Source organism: Nipponia nippon, unplaced genomic scaffold, assembly GCF_047370975.1.
Source record: "Nipponia nippon isolate SJK-2023a ecotype South Korea unplaced genomic scaffold, ASM4737097v1 scaffold_20, whole genome shotgun sequence".
Taxonomy (NCBI): Eukaryota; Metazoa; Chordata; class Aves; order Pelecaniformes; family Threskiornithidae; genus Nipponia; species Nipponia nippon.
In genome coordinates this window covers 639,451-667,322 of record NW_028262337.1, presented here as the reverse complement: position 1 = coordinate 667,322, position 27,872 = coordinate 639,451, and the positions used below count along the sequence as shown (strand labels likewise).

The following is a 27,872-nucleotide window of genomic DNA, read 5'->3' as shown; positions in this document are numbered from 1 at the left end:
GATTTTTTAACACCATCACCGACCCCACGTTTATGCAGACACAAAAGGGGACTCATTTTCTAGAAGAGTGTTTCAGGCCCATTGCTGCCCGAGAAGCATAGATACCTGTGCCCTGCGGGCTGTGGGCGCCACAGGTTTCCCGGTCCCCGCAGGATCGCCCGGTCTCCCACTCCCCTCCCCTCCCGTCGTGTCCTCCTGGGGGGCTCCGACCCCCTCCTGGGAAGGGGCTGTCCCGGGCCCCAGCTCCCCCCACCCGCAGCAGGGGGCCGGCGCGGTGGCTCGCAAGGGGTTAAGCTTGTGAGCACCGACACGTTGAGGGGGAGTAGCCAAGACCAAGCAGCAAAAACATCATAGCACATTCCTGGGTAGTCCTCAGCTGCCAGCATCTGATTAAAACCATATCTCTCGCTGTGAGTGGCTAACTAATCTGAAGGCGAGGGTACAACTGAATATTTAACCGGGGCCCCGGTCCCAGCCAGGCTACCGACTGCAGTCGTCGGATCATGCACGGAGCGGCACGGATCTAGCCTGTAAGTAGCTTTGCGAGCCGGGCTCGGCTCTTGCAAAGCCTGCGGGGGGGAAGGGGCTGTCACCGGGGCTAAGGAGGGGGTGCTTCTCCCCCGAGGACGTGACAGTCGGTGGCTGCGGTGGGGGCTAACTAAGATGGGGCGCCGGGGGAGGGCGTGCTCCAGCCGCCGCCGGGCCCGGGCTCAGCCCGCCTCGGCGGCTCGCATCTCCCCGCAGCCCCGGGCAGAAGGCGCCGCTGGGGCTGCGCTTCGCCGCCGAAAGCCGGCGAGGTGGCGGCACTGGCCGGGCGCCGGCAGCGGTGGGGGCGGCCCCGGCCCCCCAGAGGGGTCTGGGCCGCGCCGCGGGGGCGGTGGGGGGAGCCCGGGGCTGCCCGAGGGGGCTGCGGGGAGCCCGTCCCGCCGGGGACGGGGTGGAAGCCGTCTGCATCCTGCTCCGGCAGGGCCGGCGCCCTGAGGAAGCCTGGGCGCAAAGCAAAATAAATAACCGCGCATTTTCATTTTTGTGTGTGGAGAAGAGCGAATTACGGGGGAAAAAAGATATATAAACACTAAATTTCGCATAAATAACTGATATGAAAGAATCTCTCTAGTAGCAGAGAGGAGGAGAGGGTTAGGATGCTGTGAAGCAGGGGTGAGTTTGTTTTGCTTTTGGATGGCGCATCCTTGCTGGGCACCCCTCTGTCTGCTGGTGAATCTCAGGATGCTGCTTGTGTCTGTGGTGAATGGGTATAATCAAAGATGTCCAGGATTAACTGGAATGAGTCTTCTACCTTGTCAGAGAAACTGACTTCTCAGCTGGTGAGCCTTAAAGTATAATGATCACTGTATGATGACACTTACATTGAGGCAGTGCCTGTGCTCTGAGCAATGAGATAAATGCAGGTGTTGCCAATACAGCTGGACTTCTCTGTAGCAGAGCTTCTACCTCTCAGATAAGCTGAGGCTGGTTTCTTGACCACTTACCAGGCAAGCATGCAAATCCATTGGTAAGGTAGGATTAACTTGATCTTTTTTTTTTCTTTGGGGGGGGGGAGGAGGAATTGTTTTAATCTTCTCTTAATGAAGGTAATTTGCCTTAAAATGCTGCATTTTTGCCTCAGAAGTCTTCTGTAACTTCCATAAACAAAGCTGCCCAAAATAGACCAAATCTCAGAGCACTTAGGCTTAGATTTGCCCATTGTATGCTAAGCAATGGGCATAAGTATGCTTAGGGATGGGAACACCTGTGTAGAAAGGCAAAACAGAGATGTGGATTCAGTTAGAGGAATGTAATTATGAGCTATGTATTCTATCTGGCTGTGCAGACTTACCAGGCATTGGTAAATTGAAAATACATCCTTGTGTTTGACAGTGACCTGTTAGGCAGTTATAATGCTAGCAGGTCTTCAGGTCAGCTTCTATTAGGACCTTCCAGGAGGTGGGTGAGAAGTAGGCGGGTAATTGGAGAGGTGAATCAGAATGCAAAGACAATCCCTTCAGCTGAGAAGGGGATTGTCTGAGAGAGTCATCCACCATGTCTGTTCAGAAAATCACTGCAGTTGCATCCAACACAATGATTCTTGAGGCATAATCAGGTTTCCAAAATTCTCCGAATGGTCTGAGGATGTGGTCAAGTCTAAAGCAGAAATTTCCATTAATAGTAACCCACTAGAGTTTGCATTTGGAGGAGGAGAACCAAGTGTTAGAAATGGTAAGAGGATGAGTGCTAAATGAATGTCAGATGAACCATCAGAATGGGATCTTAACTAGCAAAACTCATGACTTGGAGTATAGGAAGGCTCAGGGTAAAGTGGAGTGGATGCCAGGTGCTCCAAGTCTTAAATGAAGACACGGTTCTGCTGTGGGGAATCTAACATGGTCTTGTGTGCTTGTCACTGTAGACAGGAGACTTGGAGAATGATGAGCATTACTCTGATAGTCCTGTGACTTATGATACTTCTCTTGTGCTCTTACTTCAAACAAAGCTATTGGCTGAGCACCAGAGGCTGTGCTCAGCACTGTCAGTTGGAAGGATGGGCCAAATGCCAAAAATCTGACATCAGTTTCCTTTTGTGAAGGTAGAGATGGTTATCCATTCTAACATGTGCCTTCTGCTGTGTTCCTAAGTATCTCTATACATGTGCAGGACACAACCCACTTTCTCATTGAGAAGAGTATTGTCAAAGTGTCTGCATAACCCTATTATTGGACACTGCAGACTAGTAGCTGCTATGGATATACTACTTGTTTAAGGCGTTCATATCACAAGCAGATATGGAAAGAAGCACTCTAAACAGGTGAATATAATATATGCAAAGGGGGCAAAAAGAGCTCTTAGATTCCCCCCCTCCCCCCCCATGGGAAACCAAATAAATGCACTTAGTGTCAAAGAAGGAGGAAATACAGGGCTGGTGTCTGGACAGGATGTTTAGGATAAAAACCATAGCTTGAGATATGAAGTAAATGAAAGTGCATAATATGCTGTAGTCATTGAGTACTGTTGCCAAACCTACAGTTTTTTTCTCTCCTATTGATGCTTTTCTCTCCTGGTGAACTCTATACTGCTGGGACATTTGTGTGACCTGCTGGGTTAACCCAGTTCTTGGGAATGTTTGTGGACTTTTTTCAGCAAGGCTAGCAATATGTGAGCACTACAGAAGCATGAATTTGCTTGGACAATGAAGCAATAAATTCCATATCCAGAGAAAGCCAGCTTGTTCTGGAAACAGTACTGATAGTGGAGATCCTGCTTGCTGGCTAGATTCTGTGACAAGAAATGATGAAGAGATAGCATGAAGGTAACTTGTAATCTGCAAGGATTTGGGCAAAAAAACTAGATCGTGTATGTAGACTAAGGGATTACTAGTAGAATCAAGACTCTACTTCCTGAGGAGGGGAGGAGGAATGCTAAGAGGTCTTAATGAGCTTCTGCTGTTAAAGATAACCAAGCATAAGCCAGTACTCCTCCACCTCAGCACAGACTCCACAGAGATACAGCTTGGGGTTGTGTTAGAAGGATCAAATAGGATACGGTGTCTAAGTACCAAAACTGACAAAACAAACTGACTTAAAACCTGGTTTTGTGGCTGTATCTGGGTTCAAGGGTCTCAGGGTTATAAAGAAGCTGGACGAAGCATAGTGGAAGGCCTAGTCAATAAACAAGAGGTACAAGTTTCAACAGGATTAGCTTGTTCATACAAGCTGGGCAGCTGAGTGCTGAACAAAGCATCTTCTCCATCTAACTCTTGTCAGCCCTCGTTGATGGGGCCATAGACCATTCCAGTTTCCCATCTTCTGAAAGGAGGTGCCTTCCATATGCTATGGAGTGCTTGGGGATGAAGTGTCTCTGCTGAAGTGCCCTGCAGACCTTTACTCCCAACTACCTGTGGGATTTTTTTTTTTAAAAGCTTCTTAGAAAGCTTCATAGCTGGTGCATGTCCCCTTAAGTCTCAAAGCTCAGACATTACAGGGGCAGTTAAGGACAGACTATTGGCCTTAGAGCTAAATTTCCTGCTGCTCTGTCAGTTCATGTTGCATCCTTAAGCAATAAGATGAGAGGTTAAATACTTGATGAGGATTATCTGTTGAACAGAACAAGTAGGTCTGAGAGACAGGATAATAGACCTTTATCTTGGCAGTCAGGAGGCTTCATGACAATGTCAAGTAGGAATTAGCTCTTCCAGCAAAGTGGACTCAACTCTTGATGCTGATGTGTCACACAACAGTAAGTCTCCTCCTATGAGAACTCTCGTACACCTGCCCTATGGCTAAAATGCCTATCGATGAGACTTTTTTCCTAGGAAGGGATAAGACAACTTGGGAACACTAAGGATGTAGTGTTAATATTGTAACCTGTGTTTCTACCTTACAGATGTCTGTGCTCTCTCAGTACAGTGTTATTGGTGCTTTAAGGGAGGGCACTATATGAGTAAGAACAGGCTTAGATAGCACATCTATCTGCAAAGAGTTGCTAGCCGTAATATGATATCAAGACCATCATAGAGATGGAAAATTAGGGAGAACCTAGTCAGGATTACTTTAGAGTCTGGATTTGAGAGCAATGATGTAAGCTTCCTCTAGTGTACATAATAAACATGTAACTACAGTTACTAATAGGGAAACTTACTGCAGAATAGTAATCTGTGAAACTTGACTAGCTGTTTAGTAGGACAGCTACTGAAGGAGCTGCAGTGGAGCTCTGAAAATCCTCGTTAATAATTTTTTACCTCTGGTATAGATCTTTCTGTACCACCTTTTTAGATCTGTGTCTTGTTTAGTTATTCATTGTCTGTCTTGCTGCATATACAAGGGAGAGCTGTGGCCCTTGGTAATGACTAATCTTGAAGGCAAGAGTAGCCCTTTTGTTAAGCAGTATGCTTCATAATACCTAAATACCTAACTGAGGACTGAAACTGCTGTAGGACAACCTGCCCTCATTAGGTGTAAACAGAATTGTCAGCAGTCTTCTAATAACACATCATGAGCATAACTTGCGTCTGTTACAAGAGACAGTATGGAGTGACTCTTGTGACAATGACTGCTACAACAGTTTATGTAATGAGAGGCAGAGTAGCTGTGGGCTAGGTGGAGGATTCTTCAAATACTGATGAAATGGATGTTTAAGGACAGGTTTTGGCTGCTCACGGGATCATTAGGCTGGATAAGTGAGCTGCAGTACCTGACACTGTGGCCATGACTACATGGTTTTAGGTTGGGTGAATGCAAGAATAATACAGCAAAATCCTGTTGCTCATACAGACGCATTTGTGAACAGGTAGAGAACACTTACAGTTCAGCATAGGCTATGCAGAACATATCCAATCTCTGTCGGTACAGCTTGCACACACCCAAACTGTAAAGAGTGATAACTCTGCCAGCACTGGACAGTTAACAGCATGCAGCTGAAATAACCTATGATAACAGCTTCAACATGTGTCAAGTTCCTGCTTTGAGGAAGGGGGTGAAAAGCATGGTTATTGGCAAGAGTCCTTCGCTATACTAACTAGCAAGAAGATCAGAAACAGTCCTTCCAGGCAGGAGGGAGTTAGCAGTACAGTTGGAAATGAAGTGTTTGAGCTGTTGTCTAGTTCAAACTAGTTTGCATCTAAGTAAACACTAGCTTCCTTGATTAACAACTGCTTTGCTTCCACATTGTTTGGTATATCCAGTGAGTCTCAACAAGTAGTATTGACAGAGGACTGAGTCGTATTCACTGCAGGCACATGGCCTGAGATTCCTCATAACTGTGAGTAGGCAGGTGATGCTTTCCTGAGCAATAGCTACAACAGACAACTGAACTCTGTCTCAGGAGCCACTGATTTGTGGGGCTTCAGCACTAGAAACTGGGGAGAGGGGTATGGAGGAGTGGCCCCTTAGCAGGCTGCAAAGCATGCTGTTTTTATGGAAGACTTATAAGAAGAAACTTCTTGTGGATAATTTAAGTATATAATGTAATAAGAAGCCTGTGTTACCGACTGAATAGCTCTCTATCAGGAGAGAGCATACTGGGATATCTATCAGTCTCTTCCTAAAAGAAGAATCTGGAGTTCAGATGCTGGTGTTGCTAGTACTGAGTGAAGGGGTTTCTTAATCTAAGAAATGAACTAATAGGTTGGAATGCTAAATGCTGTACAGAGGTTGGAAAGGCTGCTACCAAGGCTTGTTGCAAGATGCTGCATTACTCCTGAACAACTCATAATTTGAGATGGACTAGCAAGGCGTCTGGACACTACCTTTGGACACAAGTTCCTGGCTGAAGAATAACTCTATCAAACAGACTATGACAGTGCTAGTTCCCTTCAGTTTGAGATGAAGTCTTCAGGGAACCAGAGCACTAGCTCATGAAAAGCATTTCACTTTCTTCCTTTAAAGTAAGCAGAAGGCAATAGTTGCTAATTTATCTTTCCAAGTTGTTAGTCAGGTACAGCTTCTTTAAACTGGTCATGACTTCTCCTGAGCCCTCTGTTCTAATATTCCTGCAACAGCTGTATTTATTCCCATGACAAGTGGATGAAAAATCCAAAATAGAGCTACTGTGGTAGCTAGGTTAAGAAGTAACTAATTACCTCATCAGAAATGTGCTCAAAAGCAGAGTATAATGGCAAAAAGTACTGGTCCAATTGCACCACTTGAACTGAGCAACCTGTTCAGTTCCAGCTGCTAACTTAGTGATGTTCACTTGGCTGTGATTCCAGTGATTCAAGTGTGCAGAAAACACTTTTGGGAACTTAGTTTGAATTTCTATGTTCTTGCTAATATCCAAGCAACTCAGAGGAGACTGATGCACTGATACAGTGAGAACAGACTGTTCTGTTCAGCTGATGAAATAGTAGTTGGCAAATTGACCGAAATGGTAAGATGTCTGGGTAGTTTCACAGGCATGATCCTGCACCAGCAATGGTACATGCCAACATTTGTAGCTGACATGACTAATTAGAGTACTAAGATCTTTATCTACTTTGCAGTTGGTACTGGGGGAAGGGAGCAGCATGAAGGAGGTATTCCCTGATGTGTCCATTACCACACTTCTATCCCACTAACTAGATGAATGTCACCTTTCCCTGTTTCTCATTACTGGTTGTGTATGATCAAGACAGCTGGACTATGTGCCATATCCTGCAATATGTAAGTACAGTTGGAGCTTATTCCAAAAGGGTATTCCTGTTGGCAGAGGAAGCCGTTGGCATAAGGCTGCCTTAATACCTCAGCAAAGTATTGATCCACCTCTTAGGTGAGGGGCCAGAACATTGAACAGGACTTAAAGCAAGTTGTATCAGAGATGCTCCCTGAAGTAAAATCCTGTTAATCTGGAAATATTCTGGCCAACAGGCCAAGTGCCTGGCTTAACTGAGGCCATGATAGCAAGCGAACGATCTCCTCACCACAAATCATGTTTCCAAGTACCTATGGCCTAAACAGGACAGTTAAACAGGCTTTTTGCACTTAGACTGAAAACACTGGTCTTGATTTCCCTGCTATCAAGGAATCACGGGAGAAGCTGAGTGGTGGGGGCATGACAAATCTCAACTTTACTGATTGAGGAAATGACAGGTAGCTTCACTTGTCAAGCAAGGTAGGTCAACATCCTTTTCAGTTGTCTCTCTTACAAGTCTAACCACAGGTGTTTGGGTCAGACTTAGCAATATAAGACCCTGTATTCAGTCATCTTTCTGGCAAGTGATGCTGCCCTTGCATTCCAGACATGCATAAACTGGAGGAGAACAGTTCCCAAGCTGTCTATGAACTGTCTTCCACCACTTGTCTTCAGGTGGATACTTGTTATGTATAAATGTGAACAATACTTATCAGGTGTAACCTACCTGTAGGTAAGGCAAGTATCTTTCATGTATATTAGTCACTGGCTATGCTAGTTCCTAGCAGACTAGTTTGATTGTTTTAATAGAGGAAACAAACTAATGGTGGTGCTTGCATCAGAACAAGCAGATGGAATTTTCCATCTAAATCACGGTAATCCTGTGTCATGTTACAGAAGGTTTATTCAACTTGAACTCTTAGACACTGTCAGATGCTAGAGCAATGGGTGTTCTAGTAATGAAACAAGACACTTAAGATGATATTTTATTTGACTCCTGAGCATGAATGACCCTGTTTAAAAGGCAAAAGTCTGAATAGGACATTCATGTTTCTGATTTATTAATGCATGCCTAGTGCTTCTCAAGGCTACTTGGGGCACTACCATTGCAGCAGGAACTAGGCAGAAAATGTGACAGTCAGTTATGCACATAGGGATTTGTAGATGCAAATGTCAGTCAGTCACACGGGCTCACACAAATACACTATTCTACTTCTAATGTGGGTAGAATGCTGCTAGTCAAGATAGTCCTTTATTAGCAAATGTATCTGGCTTTACAGCTTTGACTCTTGCTAGTTGTTGTATGTATTGCTGTTTAGCCTTTGGTCTATTTCCTCAGCCTGCAAAACTGAAGTTTTGAATTCGCTCAAGTGGACAGCTTGTTTACCAGCCTTCTGAAAACAGCTCTTCTGTCAAGAACTTGATAGCTAGAGGTACTTCTAAGGATACATTGTGCAGGTTCTGATACAACCTTCTAACCAGAAGAACTTGACTAACTCTTCAAGAAGGCTGGGGGGAGGGAACAACCTGCCTTGGAAGCATATTCAGCACTTCAGCTATTGCTGTGCTTCCGGTTACTGCTTCATCCTAACAGGCTATATTGCACTTGCAGTAAAAGCTTCTCTTGTCCTCTCCTGGCCTCTCAGATTCTAATTTGAGGTTAATATTTACATGCAATAACTCTTTAAGCTGAATCATGTACTTGCAGTATCAAGGGACAAAGAAGCACAGGCTGTGAAAAGGACAAAGTATTAGACTGCTGAGCAGATGTTTAGTTTATCTGCCTTGCTTCTGACTTTCAGTGTCCCTAATGTCTTCTCAGACAAGCCTTCATCAACACTGAGGCAATTACTTTTGTCTGCTGAGGGGAAGAAGCCTGGGTGACGATTATTGTCCAGTCTTTAAATCCCATGACAGACTACAGCCATAATGAAGATTCTCAATCCGCTGTGCACAGGACAAAAATATAATCATTAAGGGTAACTACTGTGTTGCCACCCCTTGCTCAAATAAGGGATAATTGTGAAAGCATCTCTTAAGGGAAACTAAATGTTGCTCAACAAAATTGTTCAGCATGTGAGTCAAGTCTTGGTAGGAAACAGGTATTTCAAGGATGACTTGTCACTGCCAACAGCCCTCCCTGTAGAGAGTTCAGATAAGACACCAAGAGCACAGTATGCTCCAGGTCTTAAGACTGACCTTCCCAGGGTAGATGTGTAGAAATTAAGTACAATGCTTGAATGGAGAGTTACCTGACTTCAGACAGTAGGTAACAGCTCATACTTCAAGGCCTACGTGTTGAGGGCCTGAAATGGGCTTTCCCTAAGGAGTGATCAGTGCTTGCTCTTCACAGGATAGTCCCTATAGGAAAGGAGGAAGACTAATGGTCTCTTAATGTGCCCTTTCTGGAGTAAATTGAAAAGTGGGTGAGCAAAATGTGGTGCATATCCTCTGATACATGCAGGAGTTTGGGGCACTTCTCCCAGGGTAGCAACATCCATAAATCTGCAGTCTAAGACTTTTGAAATAGTGCATTTAGCACAGTAGTTAAAATGGGCCATACAATTGCACAGCAAGTAACTAAGCTGTGGTGATAGCAATGGACTTGCCTACATGGAGAAGATTCAAAAGGCATCACTTAACAGTCTGCTGACATAGTTGCTGTGGGAATGATTTTGTTCTTCACTATGTCAGTATAACTGAAGGCATGACTGTCTTTGCATAAAAGCACATGCATCTCTAACCCTGCCATACTGCTGGCTGGCTCTGTTCAGATGAACTCAGAATTCACGTGTAATAGAACAGTTCTAGTCTCTTGTTGCCTTACTCCTGCAGTCTGAGTAAAGAAATACTAAGGGACTGAGTACTGTGAAAGGAAACCTCCAAGCAAGAACTAAAACCAGAAGATTTTAACTTCGTTTTAGTTACTTGCATGTAGAGCACACCAGCACTTTCTATTAAGATAAGCCAAACTTAAGTGTGACAAAGACCTTGCACAGCTTTAACTTGGGTCTAAAGCATAGAATCCAAATTTAGTTGTGGCTGAGACTCATACCCTAAGCAGACTAGATTACTGCTAGTTAAATAGGACAAGAGGAAACGGCCTCAAGCTGCTCCAGGGGAAGTTTAGGTTGGATATTAGGAAAAACTTCTTCACCGAAAGGGTAGTCAGGCACTGGACCAGGCTGCCCAGGGCAGTGGTTGAGTCCCCATCCCTGGACGTATTTAAAAGACAGGTAGATGTGGTGCTTGAGGACATGGTTTAGTGGTGGACTTGGCAGTGATAGGTTAACAGTTGGACTTGATGATCTTAAGGGTCTTTTCCAACCTTAATGATTCTATGATAAAGCTACATAATGTTGCTCCCCACCACAGTGAAATTTTAAGGTAAAGCCTGAGGCAATTTTGTGCTAGTCCTGTAGCTTAACTAAGATATCAAGAAGTAGTTATTTACAACGTGAACAGTATTAAGGCAGTCTTTGTCCATTCTTGCATTCTTAGTTTTGCTAATTCTCTTCTTCCAGATATGATTCTCAAAGATATTGAGTTCTCCAAAGGTATGATAAATAACTGTCATGCACTGTGAACTCTCACCAGGTGATATGAGCTGTACCAGACCCAAATAGAAGGACTATCCTGTAAACTGCCTAGAAAGCCCTCACTAACCTTCTCAAATTGCATTGCTAACACTGAGAATGAGCTTCTCCACAGTAAGATGGGTTATTTGTAAGGATTCAGCCAGACCTATGAGCATCCCTGCCCATCTTCTTCCACCTTGGGGTTTTGTACTGTCAGGCTCTATGCAAATAAATGGTCTGGCTTCCATAGGATGGAGGCAGATGGCAATAATTGAGGGATAACTAGAGTTTAAAGATGGCAGCTGCCCATCTGGATTTCTACCACTTTACAGTTGCCAAACTGAGGTCTTGCTTGTGCATATTTGCTCCTCCCTAGGTTATTTGCTGGTTATTGCCTCTTAATATTACTTCAGAGTGAGATACTTACTGTGGTTGTATAACACCAGAGCTGGGTGTAGGTCTACCAATTAAATTGATAAAGCAGGATCACTGACAGGCAGGACTCAGCACCTCAAGGTTGCTATTTCTTCTTTCCAGCATGGATCTGGGCAAAATGTCCTAAAGCTATGACTGAGCTCCTAGAGGGCATGACTTAGCTCTGTTCTTCTCCAGGCCTCTTCCTTCTGTTCTCTAAACAGTAACCTTCCAGAGGGGGGTGGGTGGTTAACTAATGATTCAACCTTAACTCTTTCCTTCCTCTCTATTTCTGAAGGACTTGATAAATCTAGGGAGAGGCTCATTATGCTGAAGTCTAAAGACTGTATCCACCCAAAACTATACGATTAAGCAAGCTAGTCTAGTTTTAGAGTAGAATTCAGCTGGTTTCATTTTACCTGCTTAATATGTGGTTTTCAATGGGCACATTCCTTTGTAGCACTGGCACAAGTATCCTGCAAAATCCCTGTTGGCTGTAATACTTTCCCCCTTGCTCCTTTGTCAGAGTGGGCACAAAAACCACTCTTGCAGTGGTAACACTTCCTAAATAACCATGGCTTGCTATATCAACTCTTCCTCTAACATCTATCTACTAACATCCTCTATCATGTATCTGTATCCTCTAATATCTATCTACTCAGAACCACTTGAAATTTTCACAGCAATACCTTTGTTCCCTGTCATTGAATGTTCCCTAGCTGTGGCCAGATAGGTTGCTTATAGAGAACAGAGATCTATCCCATATAAGCACTTTTATTTCTGTTGTTTTAATTGAGCAATGCTAAATGCAATTCACAAACCATCTGGTAAGCAGCTAGATCTCACTTTGCTTATATTAACAGCTGAGTTCCCTAAAGGCCTCCCTCCTGATGAAATGGAGGCCTTCAGGGTGAAATTCGCTCTTAAATCATAAAGACCTAGGAATTTGTGTTCTTACTAGATTAAGAATCAGTTAAGCATTGACATCCATTACTCTGTCAGTGGTGAGCTGGATGAGTCAGTCCGTAGCTATTGACTTAGTAATGAATTGAGGGAAGAGAGGGAGGCAGGAGTGAGAGCAAAACCCTGAAAGTAACTTCCAAGTAATAGATAAAACATTAGTTGTAGCTAAGGCAAATGAGGAATAGGCTATTCAGAATTACAAGCCTCTAATGCTAGAGGATATGCAGTGCCTCAGCACTTCTTTCTGGGTACATAGTATGTCTCAAATGGTGTGCTGGATAGAAGGGCTGGCTAGGTCTGTGGCTGCTTGCCTGGATATAGGGGAAATTACTAGTAGAGGGTAACCCAGCTACTTAATCATCTAAACAATCTCTTGGCTTCATTTGTCACTGTAAAATTCAAGGGACTAACTGAAGCCACTACAATACCCAAGAGAGAAGATTCATAGAACAGTTTCTATAGCAGATGTGAATGTCCAGTTCTTTCTGACTGGGTATATATGATCTTCAGAACTCCATAAAGACAATGAGTCCCTCTATTTGGTAAGTGTAAATCAATGCTTCATCTATGTAGGAACAAAACACGGTGACTGCAGATTATCTTATTAATGGATCTTGTACTTTAGAGGCAAAAGGGTCTCATGGCATAGAGTTTAGAGTTAAGTCATACTAGTCCATAATTCTGTTAACTTGCAGGTTTTTTTTTTTTTTTAAACCTAAGGTTACCTGATTACTGTTAAGACAGGCGTGTGGGGTTTTGGTTTTGGATTTTGTTTTGTTGTAGTCTTTCCTGGAACAGTCTGTCTGCAGCCTAAGGAAATTATTTGCTTTTACCTGTTGGATGGTATACCCTCAGACTTCCAGTAGTTATAGAAACAGGAATAAGATCTAGTGGCTTCTTTTGGGTGTTCCGGTGTCATCGTCATGGGTGTTTATGACAGATTGCAGTAAAGGTTTCTTGCATTCTTTCCTATCCTACCACAGAGATGCAGCTGGCAGTGCTGAAGGAGAATAGAGCAAAATATCTGAGGTTCTATAAATAGCTTTAAACGGTAAAAAGCTAAGGGCTGACAGGTTAAAACAGAGTGATGCAAGTACAGCCTGTAGATGTAGGTCAGTGTGACCTACTGATTAGGTATTACTGAGGTGAGGGTTCATCACCTAGTGGCCATAACTTCTGTAGCCTGAGATAAACAGTGAGTCAGACTTCCTGTATGATCACTGCTAAAACTTTCAGGCATTCAGCAGAACAAAACTGGACTAACAGGTGTAATAAGAATATTTCTTCTTTAAGGTAAAATATTATGCCTGCCTACTGATTGTTATTTGGATTTTTTTTAAAAACTACAGCAAGCATAGCTGACCACCGTCTCATCATGTCTACTGAAGCTGAAACTACTACTGTCAACAGCCAGCCTGAGCAACAGGCTCCACCAAAAGCACAACCTTCAAAGAAGGAAAAAAAGAAAGGTAAGAAATGCTTACCTCTTAAACACCTCCTCTAGTCAGCATCGTTAATATCTTCCACTTGCCTAAAACTACAATCACTCCCACAGCATAGTTAAAATAACTCCAAGGTTTCAAGGTGACTGGAAAAGTAAGTAAATAAGCTAGTAAAATAAATCTCACCAGAAGGTAGGCTTTTAGCTTGAAAGGTTTTTTCTAGCTCTACATTCTAAAGCTCTCGGTTCCACTTGTGAAGTGACTCATTTGCTGAGCCTGACAAGACACCAAAAGCCCAGAGAAGTGAAAGCCTCCTGAGGAAGTGACCAGACCCAGGACCGTCCAGGTAGCTGCTCGTCTGAACCTGAACTTGCTTCTTCCTCTCCCTCCAGAGAGGGAGTCGTGTGCTTGACACAGATACAGATTCTAGTCCAGAGAAGCTAGAAAACTCATTAAATGAGAATTATTGTAGGTCAGTGATACATTACATCATGCAAATATAATTACCTCGTATAGAAATACACATCTAGGTACACACTCAGAGTATGTTGAGCATGCAGAGAAGAAAACCAAGCAGTTCTGAGAAGTAGTGGGAGCAGCAAAAATAACAAATATAGCTAAAATACCAGGTGATTACAGGGGTGGGAGTACCAGGACTTGTCGAAATGATGGTGCTAATAGGAAGTTGTAGCACAGAAACTAGGAGACTCTTGCACACCAAGAAGAGATCTGACTACACCAGAACTAGGGGCTAACATCTGAAAGGCTTACTGAACATCCTGTATGGCCATGGGAAGTACCATTTCTGCTTGGTGGTGTTGCTTAGCACTTATATCTACTTGGCTGTTGCCTATAAATATTTCAGTCTTTTATGTGGCAACTTTGTTCTGAAGTCCTCAAATATTAAGCACTGGGCTCCACTCTTTGAACTGAGGCCAGATCCTGCAAGAGCACTGTGACCTTAAAGGAGTAACTATCTTGCAGTGCACACAGTACTGGAAGGACTAGGGGTTGTTAGTCAGCTATACTCAAGGGAGAGTTTTAATATGTACTTATATGGTGTTGTGGTTTAACCCCAGCTGGTAACTGAGCCCCACACAGCCACTCACTCTCTCCCCCACAGTGGGATGGGGGAGAGAATCAGAATAGTAAAAGTGAGAAAACTCATGGGTTGATAAAGGCAGTTTAATAGGTAAAGCAGAAGCCGTGCACACAAGCAAAGCAAAACAAGGAATTAATTCACTCATTCCCATGGGCAGGCAGGTGTTCAGCCATCTCCAGGAGAGCAGGGCTCCATCACACGTAACGGTTACTTGGGCAGACAAATGCCATCACTCCAAACGTCCCCCCTTCCTTCTTCCCCAGCTTTATATGCTGAGCATGACATTGTATAGTATGGAATATCCCTTTTGGTCAGTTGGGGTCAGCTGTCCCAGCTGTGTCCCCTCCCAATTTCTTGTGCACCCCCAGCCTCCTCGCTGGGGGGGTGGGGTGAGGAGCAGAACAGGCCTTGGCTCTGTGTAAGCACTGCTCAGCAATAGCAAAAACATCCCTGTGTTGTCAACACTGTTTCCAGCACAAATCCAAAACATAGCCCCATACTACAATGAAGAAAACTAATTCTTCTCCAGCCAAAACCAGCACATATCTACATATATATTTTTTTTTAAAAGATCTCAAAGCCACAACACAGATTTTTCTCTTAAAACAACTAACCAACCTTTTCTCTGTCTCTAGGACCAGAAAAGACAGATGAATCTCTCTTGGCCAGATTCAAAGGTGATGGTGTAAGATACAAAGCTAAACTGATTGGCATTGATGATGTCCCAGAGGCAAGAGGAGACAAAATGAGTCAGGATTCAATGATGAAGCTGAAGGTAAGGGCTTGAGCTGGCATATAAGGAAAAACTTCTGGTAGCCTTCAGAAAGGAGACCAAATAGTCACTTGACGCAACTTCTAATATGGCTTAATTGTGACATAGTAATAACAGCACCATCCTAGATGGGTGTTACTTCTAAAGCTGTAACCCTTTGCTCAAAGGACAGTGTTTCTCTCATAGCTTGGGAATGCTCCTTTGGGTCTCTCATGGGCATCCAGTATGGATGCTAATAATATGAACTTGATCACAAATAGTGAGCTTGAATTTTGGATGGGGAGGGTGGAAGTCTGCAATTTAACACTGAGCTGAAAGCACAGTTGGCATCCTGTGGCAATAGTGACACCAAGAGATATAGATAAGCCAAAGAATAAATGTAGCAACAAAGATGATTACTTCTGGAGTGCAGAACACTCACATAGCTTTAATCAGGCCAGGAAAGCTGGTAAAGATCCTGCTTTGTGAACTAAGATAAGTATTTTGGAGCTTTAAAACTTCTTACAGAGGAGACACAATCTAGTTCTGAGGTATCACTTTAAACCTACTTAGACATACTTTGCAAGAGGAATGCTGCTCTAACTGTAGTTGCATAGGAATAACTAGATTACCACTAGTACAGTCACAGCCATGGGCTCATGAGGAATGTAAGGAAACAAGTTAAAGCTCAATCTACCAGAATTATCACCAATACTTTGATATTCATTCTTTTCAGGGAATGGCAGTGGCAGCCCGTTCTCAGGGTCAACACAAACAGAAGATATGGGTGAACATCTCCCTCTCTGGTATCAAGATAATAGATGAGAAAACTGGGGTAAGATGTGACTTACTCTCTTAATATGATTCTTAAAGCAACTGAGGTGCTTGTAAGTTAGACCAATCTGAACTAGTTTCCTTAATGGCATTGTGCCCCCCTTCCATGTATAAAAATTGGCTTGTGAAATGGGTTGTAATGGTGAAGCCTCCTGCCAGGAAGATAGCTACATCATATTGTGGTTAGTCAAATGCTGACAAATCTGAGTCTTGAACTGAAGCCTTCTAACAGTCTCCAACATTCTAGCTACAGAGAAGAGCAGCTCTTATGTCTCCAGCAATTTAAACCAGTAGTTATTTTTTTCCCAATTCTAGGTCATAGAGCATGAGCATCCAGTAAACAAGATCTCCTTTATTGCTCGGGATGTAACAGACAATCGTGCCTTTGGCTATATTTGTGGAGGAGAAGGCCAGCACCAATTTTTTGCCATAAAAACAGCACAACAGGTATGGATCAGACACCCTTCTCCACTTGCTATGAATAATGCTATTATGTAAACACTTAACATGTGATTAAGGGTGTAGTGTTTTGCTCGTAGCCCTGTGAAGTATAGGGGAATACCAGCACAGATGCATAGGCTCTTTTCCTAGAGGAAGGCAGTAGGAATTGACTGTATCACCAATGGCTTTTGTCTTGTTCAGCTTCTCTGTCCAGAATAAAACCACTCAAGTAGCCTTGCTTACTATGATTAACCTTGCTTAACATGTCCATGCACCATGGAAGTCATTAGTGAGATGAATGGAGCTGTTATCATAGGCTTTCCTGTACAGTGGCCTGTTACTGTCAGTGAGAATGCTAATTCTTGAGTCAAATAGCCAGAGCTTCACTCAGAATTAACAGGAATGGTGTTAGAACTCCACCAGTCTAGTTCTCATGAAGCTTTGTCTTGTGCAGCAGTGGAAACAGACTTACTCAATTGCAATAGTGTTTCTGGGGCTAGTGAATGGCAGGTCTGGTCCTCCTAGAGTTAATTCTGGGAGGAATTCTGATCCTTCTGTGATAGGTTTTCCCCTTGCAGAAGTCCTGTACACAGAGTTTGTCTCTCTGAAGAGAACCTGTATATAAGAAGTATTGGAAACAAGCTACTTGGAATTACTGCTGAGTATTATGCAGCTTCCTAAATGACCTGAACTTTAGTTAGTTATTTATAAAGACATAATGACAAGCTGTTAAATGATAATAGTTACTATAATGACTTGACAAGCCAAGACTTCAAAGCTAGTAGTTTCTTCATACACATCACTGCCTACCCTCCTGAAGAACCTGTTGGCAGCTTCAGACCCACTACAGGTGGGACTGAGGGACTACTTGTTGGAGCCTGTTACTACTATATTAACAGCTGTAACACCCTCTCCTAAGCCTGTTTTATTAATTTATCAGAGTCCTGTGTTGTATTGGCTTCACTGGAATTGTAGATTAAGTACAAAAGCTTTCTGTGTGTGCTCTGGAGTGGAGTCTGTTCTCTGAGCTTTTCACTGTGGGGTGCTGCTTGCCAGCCTATAAGCTTAGCCAAGCTGTAGACAGCTCTTGACTTGCTGCTAGTTGTTTTTAACACAAACTTGTCTAGATGAGAAGGATTTCTGCAACTCTAGACTGCTGCAGCTGTACTGTTTGTCAAAGTTGATAATTCTTGAAATGGCTGTTCCTGCAGTTGCATGTCTAAAAGTCTTGATTAGGAGAAGATGATGCTCAGATGTCAACAGTGAGATCTGTTCAACACATTCTCTGCTTGAGCCAAAGGCAGTGGCTGACTCTAGACACTGACAGAGCTGTATATGCCTCGAGCAAAAGTTCCAAATCAGCATAGCTGAACTTGCCACCATCTCAGCAACCACTTAAAACATTCTTGTTAATGTGCAGGGAATGCAGTGCCTTTCTAACTCGCACTAAACTTTCATCCTGATACAGATACCACTTAAAGCTGGTATCTGCTATGCACATTTGAGGTGATGATAATCTTACCTTATGCTTGCCTTGCTGATTTACTATTTGCATCCTGTTTAAAGTAAATGTATTGACTATAGAAGCTTTCTCCAGGTTCAATGTTGGAGTTGGTAGAAAACAGATGGATGCAAAATGTTTTCCTCTCATGGGACTACCAGACAGCTTGGATAAACTTTGCACTTTTGAGGAAATATGATTAGACTTGCCATGCACTTATGAAATCTTGCACTGCAAGCTTTTTAGCAAAAAATAGCAGGCTTAGCACAAATACAGCAACTTGCCCTGTGGAGTTAACAACAGTTCTCAGCAAGTTGTGCCCCATTACCCTTGGATTCTGCATATGCTCTCTTGTGTGGAGACTAGACAGTCCTTTAAACTCTTGCTTTTCCTGTCATCTCAGCCTTACTCTTGCACTATTTAGGAAAGTTTCACTTGCTGTTCCCCAGACTTCTACTGAAGCAAGCTACGAGTAGTACATGGCCTAAAATCTACGTTCTTTTTCAGGCTGAGCCTCTAGTTGTTGATCTTAAGGACCTATTCCAACTAATATATAATATGAAGAAGAAGGATGAAGAAGACAAGAAAAAGGTGAGTAAAATTATAGAAACTGCACTAATCAGCACAGAAATAAAGCTTGTTTCAGCTTTGGCTTGGCTTTTGGGCTCTTGTAAGACTTGAACTTAAGTCTGTTTAAATCCAGGATCACTTGAAGCTGTTGGTTGGTAGTTGTACCAGCAGTTTGATTACCTCCTAGATCTGGTAAGCTCTCCAAAGCGAGAGGCTTTGGATATTCTACATGATGTCTAGGTACTAAAAGCCTTCTTTTCTTCTTTAGAGTGAAGAAGCAAGTAAGACTGAGGTAAGTCACTCCAACTCAGCCCCACTTCACTAGGTATGCTGCTGCAACACAACTAGCTTTCACTTTCTTTACACTGCCAGCATTATGGACGCAATGTCAGATCCCCAGTTACATTGAAATGGGATTAAAAGGGGCCTACAGAATTGAGTAGTGGTCTCCCTCATACTTCCTCTTTCCATCACTTGCGCTTTGAAGCCTGCAAGCTCCTTGCTTAAGGCAAGTTTTGGTATTCCAATTATTGCTGACACTGTTATCCATCTATTACAGAATGGTAGTGAAGCACTACCTGCTGATCAAGCTGACAAAATGAAACTGGTATGTTAAATTTTAGAACTTTTATGCTGATGCCATTAAGGAGTTCATAACTGACTGTCTCCACATTGTGTGGGAAATGCAGTATTTATAGATGTGTTTACAGTAGATCTGCATAATGCTTGATTCTTGCTCTTGCGAGAACTCTAACAGATACCAATTCTTTCAATATTTCTGGCTTCAAGGGAGTTGACCAGATGGATTTGTTTGGGGATATGTCAACACCTCCTGATATGAGCAGTCCCACAGTAAGTAGAATCTGGCTTAGCTGTCTTGGTTCTTGCTTTGAGAGCAAACTTAGTCCCAGTAATAAGACCTGGTTTTACTTTGTTAGTTCTGGTTTCACTGAGACATCTGTCTACCTATCAGTGTACTAGTGTCTTAAGGCTATAATAGTATGTACTTAATAACTAGAGTAGCTAATATCATTCTTATCCAGCAGAGGTCACTTGAGACTGTGTGACAGAGATAATCCTGTATTGTTAGTCATAGAATCATGGAATGGGTTTGGGTTGGAAGTGACCTTAAAGATCATCTTGTTCCAACCCCCCTGCCATGGGCAGGGACACCTTCCACTAGGTCAGGTTGCTCAAAGCCCCATCCAGCCTGGCCTTGAATACTTCCAGGGATGGGGCATCCACAACTTCTCTGGGCAACCTGTTCCGGTGTCTCACCACCCTCACAGTAAAGAATTTCTTCCTAATAGCTAATCTAAATCTACCCTCTTTCAGTTTAAAACCATTACCCCTTGCCCTGTCACTACACTGTCTGGTAAGAGTCCCTCCCCATCTTTCTTATAAGCCCCCTTTAAATACTAGAAGGTCTCCCTGGAGCTTTCTCTTCTCTTTATGCTAAACAACCCCAAGCCTCAGCCCATCCTCATAGGAGAGGTGCTTCAGCCCCCTGATCATCTTTGTGGCCCTCCTCTGGACTCACTCCAACAGGTCCATGTCTTCCTTATGCTGGGGACCCCAGAACTGGAGGCAGTACTCCAGGTGGGGTCTCACCAGAGCAGAGGAGAGGGGCAGAATCACATCCCTCAATCTGCTGGCCATGCTGCTTTTGATGCAGCCCAGGATGCAGTTGGCTTCCTGGGCTGTGAGCGCATGTTACCAGCTCATATTCAGTTTGCCATCCACCAATACCCCCAGGTGCTTATTCACAGGGCTGCTCTTAAACCACTCATCACCCAGCCTGTATCTGTGTTTGGGATTTGCCCTGATCCAGGTGCAGGACCTTGCACTTGGCCTTGTTGAACTTCATGAGATTTGCACAGGCCCACCTCTAGTCAGATGTCTTAAAAATATGTACTAGCAGTAGATGCCTCTGCTGCTATGAAAGCTATTACAGAAACTCTGCTAAAGACACTTAAAGCTGAAGCTTATTATATAGACAAGTGAATCCTTAAGTAAGTCCCACAGAGTGGACTCCTGGCCATTCTAGATAAGTAGCCCTAGCTCAAGATGTGGCCTAACTCCACAAAAGTGTGCATAAACCTTGTTGTAGCTCAGTATGACCTCAAAAATGCTACCAGTTTATTCTGACACTGTAAGCCACCATCAGCCATGAGACAACTGGTGCTGTCAATCCAGCTAGTGACCAAGTCTTACCCTTCTACTGCCTGTTTGGTGGAGAGATGGCATGTTAACATTTGCCACCAGCAAATAGCTCTCTAATCTTTCTCTGAAGCTGAGACTGCAACCTGAAGTCATGCTAAGGCAGTGTGATTTCACAACTTGTCAAAACAAAGGACTAGAATGCAAACAGGGGTTCTTGACTCAAGTGAAAGTCTGGGTGTAATTAGTGCTTAATGACTCTACAGTCTCTAGGCTGTAGAACAACATTTGATATTTAACTAAGGTATCTTAAAACAGGAGCTTTTAACATTGAGTTTCTGAAGCTGAGTAGCTGTGATTTGACCATAGCCAGCAGTGCTTGCTTTAGCTACTTATAAGATGAAGTTCTAGTGCAACTTCACTGTGACATTGACACTGTGACATTAGTGTAATGTATTGGATACTAAGGTCTCTTCTTTTGCAGCTGTTTTCCTTGAGCTTGTGTACTATGCAGCAAGTCCTATGTAAAACTAACTTTATTTTTCTTTCTGAACAAATAGGAAGCTAAAGAGATTCTGTTAGTGGATCTAAATTCTGAAATTGAGACCAAACAGACTTTTACAAAAGAGGATCTCTTCTTGAATGGCATCACAACCTCTCTTCCACAACCAAAGCCACAGCCACCCTTCTTGCCTGAGAGTTCTTTCTCTACCAATCTCAGCTTCTTTCCCACACCTAATCCAGACCCTTTCAGCGATGATCCTTTTGCACAGCCAGACCAATCTGCACTGTCTTCATTTGATTCTTTAAAATCTGCTGATCAGAAGAAGGAAGGTCTGAGTACCTTGGCACCAGTGGGTAACGGTGCTTCAAATGGTGATATTGACTACTTTGGTAAACAGTTTGACCAGATTTCTAATAGAACTGGCAAACGAGAAGCACTAGCAAGCCAGTGGCCACTTGAGAGTAAGTCATCTGCAGCAAGAACTCCAAATGGGGTACCAGAGAGAGAACAGAATGGCTTTCTTAAAGCCCCGTCAAACCTGTTTGTGGAAGGTCCTTCCAAAGGAGTATCTCTGCAGAATGGAGTAAAGCTGGATTCTGAAAGTAGTATCCAGCTCATGTCACATGAATCTATAACAATTAGCCCACCACCACAAAGTACCAAGCCAGGAAGAGGAAGGAGGTCTGTCAAGGTGAACAATGTTCAAGAAATTAATGGTGATATGCATGCTTTTACTTAGAGAAGCTGGGTGAAGGAAGCTTTTCTTTATTCCTAATGTGTAACTGGCTAAACAGCTTCACAACACATCTACTTCTCTTCTACCTGCTGTACTTACTCTAATCTCCCTGTAGCCATGGTACATTCTAAAATTCATGAATTTCATAATAGCTATGGTCACTAAATTATATGCTCTCTTCCTTAATGCTGCCATACTTCTGTAAAGGTCTGGTAAGTATGCTGCTATGTATATTGATACAATACTTGATACAATGCCAGAACCTGTTACGATAGCTGTAAGCCCATCAGCCTGTGGTTTCATAACACTGAGGTACTAGTACTAGCTTACAGAAACCTATGTAGTTTCTCAGTACCTGCCTACTGAGGGCAATCTCAGTGACTTGTCTGATTAGGTGGTTCTGGGTCAGCTGCATTTGCCTTGCACTCAAATGATGCAAAACTCTGTTGCTGATCTTGCCACAACTGCGGGGGGTCACTGCAGACTGAGCAGGAATGTTTAGAGGGATGGGGGGCAGAAGCAAGCTCATTATGATAGATAAAGTGACCAAATTATTTGCTAAGTCGTATTCTTCTGCTGTTGACTTGCGACTACTATATATTGTACCTACTTAAAGCCATGCATCTCAGTAGGCATGATCAAAACAGTGAAGTTTGAAACTCTTATACTTGGTCTCTAAAGGGTACATCAAAGCTCCCTGCTTTGCTCTAGCTGAAATGAAAACTTGTAGCTCTGGCCTAGGGAGTCTTGATCATTCTAGCATGTGTTCTGCCATGCCATCTCACAAAGCTTTTTTTCTTTCTAGACTGCATCGAATGACTTATTTAGCTCAGACTTCTTTGTGCCGATTACAGAGAGCCTTAGCTTGACCTCAGTGGCACAAACAGGACCTGTGCCAACTAATCCACTGGACCTCTTCAAACCAAGTTCTACCACAGCACCTCCCTTGGCTGGTCTAGGTGAGTTCACAAAGTGAAGGTCTTGCTCTATTCCAAGATATCTTCTAACACCAAAACAGGCATTGTAGTTTTCTTTTACTTCATGTGTAATGCCATGCCCTTTAATCCATGTGCTGTCTGCCCTGAACTATAAAGTTCTGTGAATAGAGGCCTAAACTCTGCATCCTTAACCGGAACAGGGTTTTTTGCTTAAACTTTGTCAGCAGATTGCTTCTTCAGGTACACAAGGTTCAAGTTAGCCAAGCACAACCTGGGAGGCTAGGATTAACACTGCTGCAGAGTCTTAATAATCATTTACACAGAAGTAACTGTATGGCAAATGCATCTATCACTTCTGTACTAGGACAAAGTATGTTCCTCCTTGTTATGTCAATCTCAGTTCTGTTCTTCCGGGACTGAAATGGAGCAAAGTAAAAAATGTTAAACCCCTTCTCCCCTCCCTCCAAATGACTTAATTTTTTAGGTGTAAATCAACAGATTTTTTGCAAACAGCACATGAAAAATGTTTTGCTGGTACCCTCAGTGGAATTGATACGCTTCTGCTTGACGTCTTCAGATCACTGAAGTGCTGTGTAACAACAATCTCCCCCCAGGTGGCTTGCCGGTAACTTCATCACCATGGAGTGCGCAGACACCTGCCTTCACTCAGGCTGCATCGGTCTTTCCTGGATCTATGATGCCTGCTCAGACTACAGGATTTACTCAACCACTTGCCTTTGGTACTCAAGCAGTGCCAAGCTGGAACCAGCCTGCATCTTTTGGTCCAGCAGCCCCTCAGCCCTCTGGTCTCTGGGCACAGGCAGCACAAGTTCCATCTAGTTCATGGGCACAGCCATCCAGTTCTGTAAATCCCTTCCAGAGTAGTGTGTTCCCACCTTCAACACTACCTGCTCAGATGCCATCTGTACTGCCCTCCATGTCAACAACAACTAGCCCACCTCAGCCACCACCTAGAACTGCACCTCAGAAAGAGCTGTCCAAGAAAGAGAGTGATGCTTTTATTGCTCTGGATCCACTTGGTGATAAAGAGATGAAGGATGTCAAGGAAATGTTTAAAGACTTCCAGCTGACAAAGCCACCTGCAGTACCAGCAAGGAGAGGAGAGCAGCAAAGCCTTTCAGGTGCTTCTGGAGCTTTCAGCAATTATTTTAGTAGGCATTCCTCAAGATAGTACAGATCATGATGACATAGAAGTTAGCAAGCTGTTTGCCAAAATGACTGGGATTTTTTTTTTTTCTCCTTGTGCTTGGATAGCTGCTCAGGGATTGGGATGGCTGGTCACTAGTCTCTTCTGATAGAACTAAAAATTTGATATAATTATTACTGAAACAGATGATTGAAGAACTGTCTCCCCTAATAATGTTACAGAATTGATCAATGTCAGTGGCTAAACACTGATACCTAGTGCCTGAACTACTTGACTAGAATGTACGGACCTAGTTTACCTCAATGTTAGAAGTCCCATCTAATTTAAGTGTAGTGAGGGACAAGCAGGAGATAAAATTGTGATGTCACTCAAAGCAATTTCTGTGTGGGTGCTTTCGTGTATCTAATTAGATAAGCTTTGGTGCTGCTATACAGGCAGAGCTGAGTACTTGTTAAAGCTGTTAAGTGATTATAGCAGTATGTCTCTTTTCCTTAGAACCACCAAAGCCTGTTCCCCGACAAAGTGTGCTGCCAGCTGATGGCCTGTTTGAAAGTCAAGCTAAAACAGACCTTTTCAGTGCCTCATCTGTAAGTAATAAAGAAAAAAAAACAAGACCCAAAAAAACCAACCAAACAAAAAACCCTGACCTTTTTCCTTAACAGGGGTGCCTGTGTTTGAGCACTGGCTTAGTTCTGGCTTTAGAGGCCATGGAACAAAACTTCTTGCATGTGTGAGGCTAATATTTAATCTAACAGAGGGCATTTGTTGCAAGAAGGCTAACAAAATATGATTCCATTTGGCTTGGGTCCATAACCAGTTCCCCAAGCTGCAAGACCTAGCAGAAAGTTCTTCAGTAGTGGGAGCTTCTACAAGAGACTGTAAAATAACATAGCTGCAGAAGTCTTCCACTTTGGTTATACTTACCTCTCTGGAGTATACCGAGCAATGTGGACTGTGCAGCTCTCCTGCTGAACAAATGGGAGGCTCCCATGTTCAGTACCCCCTGGGGGAGGAAATGCCTTAGCCACATCACTCCATTTGGGACGCAGCACTTGAAGCCCTTGGTGGAAACTCTGCATCAATTCCAGAATGCGGATTTAAGACAGCTACCATTTGGCTGAAGCAGACCTCATCATGAGTACACTGGCTCAGCTCCAAATGAGTGTTCAGTAAGCACACATGGCTTTTTTGAAAGATACCTTGCCTCAGACTAGGATAACTGCTAACGCAGCTTTAGAGCCCTCTTCTCTTGTTGAAGCAGTACAATTAATGCATATTCAACAGGGCCTTTGCAGTATTCTTTCCAGAAGGTGTTTGGAACAGGAGCTAGCTGAAACAGCCATGCAGAGTAAACCTCATGAAACCTGGAAATCCACTAACAGCTTATGTTCTCTCTTTCCTTAGAAGGAATCTCAGAAACCACCTTCTGATCCTTTTGGTGATCCTTTTGGCAATCCATTTGCATAGATCAGGTAGGTCTTCCACTAATAAGACAACCTACTTCATTCTCTGAAATGGTTTCTGAAAACCTTTGGTAAAGAGCTGGCTAAAAACTACACTAGCTTTACTCTAATGCTTCTCTGAAGTCTAGCAAACAGTTCCTAGAAGAACGTTTCTGCTAGAGTACCTCTACTCAGACTTGTATGTAGCTGCATTCTGGCTAATCCTAGCCAGTTTCATTTTCTTAGAAGTAAAGATTTTATTCTTCCATGGACTTGAGTCTCAAGGCCACAATAGATCTAGATGTCCTTTCCTTGAGGAAAGTTAGTGAGTAAATATGTGCTGCAAAACTCAGAGGGGCTGACTAAACTCCTTCAGATATCCCTTTAGGAGAGTGTTAGCACACAGTGCCCCATACAGCTTTTTGACATTTAATCCCCTAAATAATTGTGGGCTTGTACTCTGGGTGAATTGGAGTAAAAACAGAATATGGGCTGTTTTGAGAGCTTCTATCACTAGAAACTAACGTAACTCAAACTTCCGTACCATTGACTAGAGAACATGAACTGTTAAACTAGCAAATCTATTCCTCTGCCACACCTCTAAGTCTTCCCCTGAAATACTGTCTTGCTTCTAACAGAAAAGTGTTGCTATTTATTGCTTTAGTTTTTTTCTCAGTGGCTCTAAGCTAGTTTAAGCAATAAAACTATAACTTATAGCTATCCTAACCCTAAGTCCTTTTCATCATACTAGGCATAACCAGAAAAATACAAATGGAATAACTGGACATCTTCTCAACATGATTTTTCTACTTGTTTCACTTTGCTGTCTGCCACTTTTGCTGCCGTTCCATGATGTCTGTAATCTAAAACATGTCCAGGTGGATTGAAACGCGAACCCTCAAAGAACATACTGTGAAGATGATAATTCAGGGGAAAGCAAATGGAGAGTTGGACTTATGCTGGAGACACAAATTTAAGTTGGTGGATGTTAACTTTACTTTAGTTCTTTGCAGTCTTCCACAGAAGAGCTTAGCACACTAAGTCATGCGTCTTGTGAACATGGTCACCACAATTCCTTTCTGTAGCACTTACTATCCTAAAATATAGGAACTGAATGTACCTGGGGAAGAAGTGTTGCCTTCACATAAGGGAATTTAATTAGTAGCTAAAACTCCACATCTTAAACAACTAGGTCAGTTGCCTGTTATCACAGCAGCAGTCAGTTGTAAAGTTAAGTGGACATTACTCAGTTCTAATTGGTGACTGGACATATGACTTGGTCTCTGAGCCACAAAGATGTAAGCTGTATGGTAGGGGAAAAAAATTCCAATACTTGTCTATGTAACTAATGGTAAAAGTATCATTCTGCCATAAATGTGTAATAAAGGGACTAACTGTGGGGCCTGTAACAGAACTGCTGGAGTCCTGAGTACTAGAGGTCTACCCTGTAGGGTCAGCTGAAACACTTCTTGCAGAACATTGAGGTAGTCATGGACACTAACTGTTGTCTTGGTGCTAATATGACTTTTCAGGGAGGGAAATCTACTAGGATTACTTTTTTATTAAGGTGGCTTGGCAGACAAATGGAACAAGCAGATAGGCTTCTTTCATATATCTCAGTGAATGTCCCTGATGTTGCTCAGTTTGAGTTGTCACGTGGTGTAGTGTGGCGTGTTTCCAGTATCTTAAAAAGCAAAAAGACAATCATGGCTTCACTCCATGCCTAGATTCCTTGTGAACAGATGCACCACCTCTGTGCCATTAATGTGAGGTAGTTCTCAGTCTCTTGAAAACTGTGCCTTTTCTAAAGAACCTCTTTACTAACAGATATCTAAATGAGTTGGTTATAACTGACTATAACAGCTACATTCTTGGCCAGTGGTGATGGCTGATGTGTCAGAGGTTTTTCTGTTAATGCGAAGTATAAACTTGAAATCGTGTTGTTAAATCAAATGCCTAAGCAATTGCTGAACTGGAGAGCTAAGAAAGTCATCTTGAATACAGCCTTAGTACCCAATTCAGCCAGTCATGCAATTACTCTTGTATATAAACCTCTCTTGCACTTTCTGTAATGCAAAAAAAGCTATGAATTTAAGTATTTGTCTCAAACTGGAAATGTAGAAACTTATGGATGTTACACTGTTATATAAAACTGTAGTATCCCAAGTAATGTTACCTAATGGCATTAAAAAGAAGCAACTCTTCATACCAAATGAACATCAGTGTGGC

General features: G+C 42.9%; 1 protein-coding gene across 2 annotated transcripts; it reads left to right on the top strand.

The window, feature by feature from the left end:
• Positions 1-321: 321 nt before the first annotated feature.
• Positions 322-27,860, top strand: DAB2 (DAB adaptor protein 2). Of its 2 annotated transcripts, XM_087759797.1 has the most exons (16): positions 322-530; positions 6,971-7,130; positions 13,403-13,522; positions 15,233-15,372; positions 16,085-16,183; positions 16,498-16,629; positions 18,632-18,715; positions 18,963-18,986; positions 19,254-19,301; positions 19,484-19,546; positions 21,415-22,050; positions 22,901-23,054; positions 23,648-24,175; positions 24,697-24,788; positions 25,606-25,673; positions 26,395-27,860. In XM_087759797.1, the coding sequence occupies exons 3-15, from the start codon at positions 13,429-13,431 to the stop codon at positions 25,666-25,668; spliced, it is 2,157 nt and encodes a 718-aa protein (XP_087615923.1). In that variant the 5' UTR covers positions 322-530; positions 6,971-7,130; positions 13,403-13,428; the 3' UTR covers positions 25,669-25,673; positions 26,395-27,860. The 2 variants fall into 2 exon arrangements, with proteins under 2 accessions (XP_087615923.1, XP_087615922.1); XM_087759796.1 differs by lacking the exon at positions 6,971-7,130 and having other exon boundaries at positions 323-530.
• The last annotated feature ends 12 nt before the right edge of the window (positions 27,861-27,872 follow it).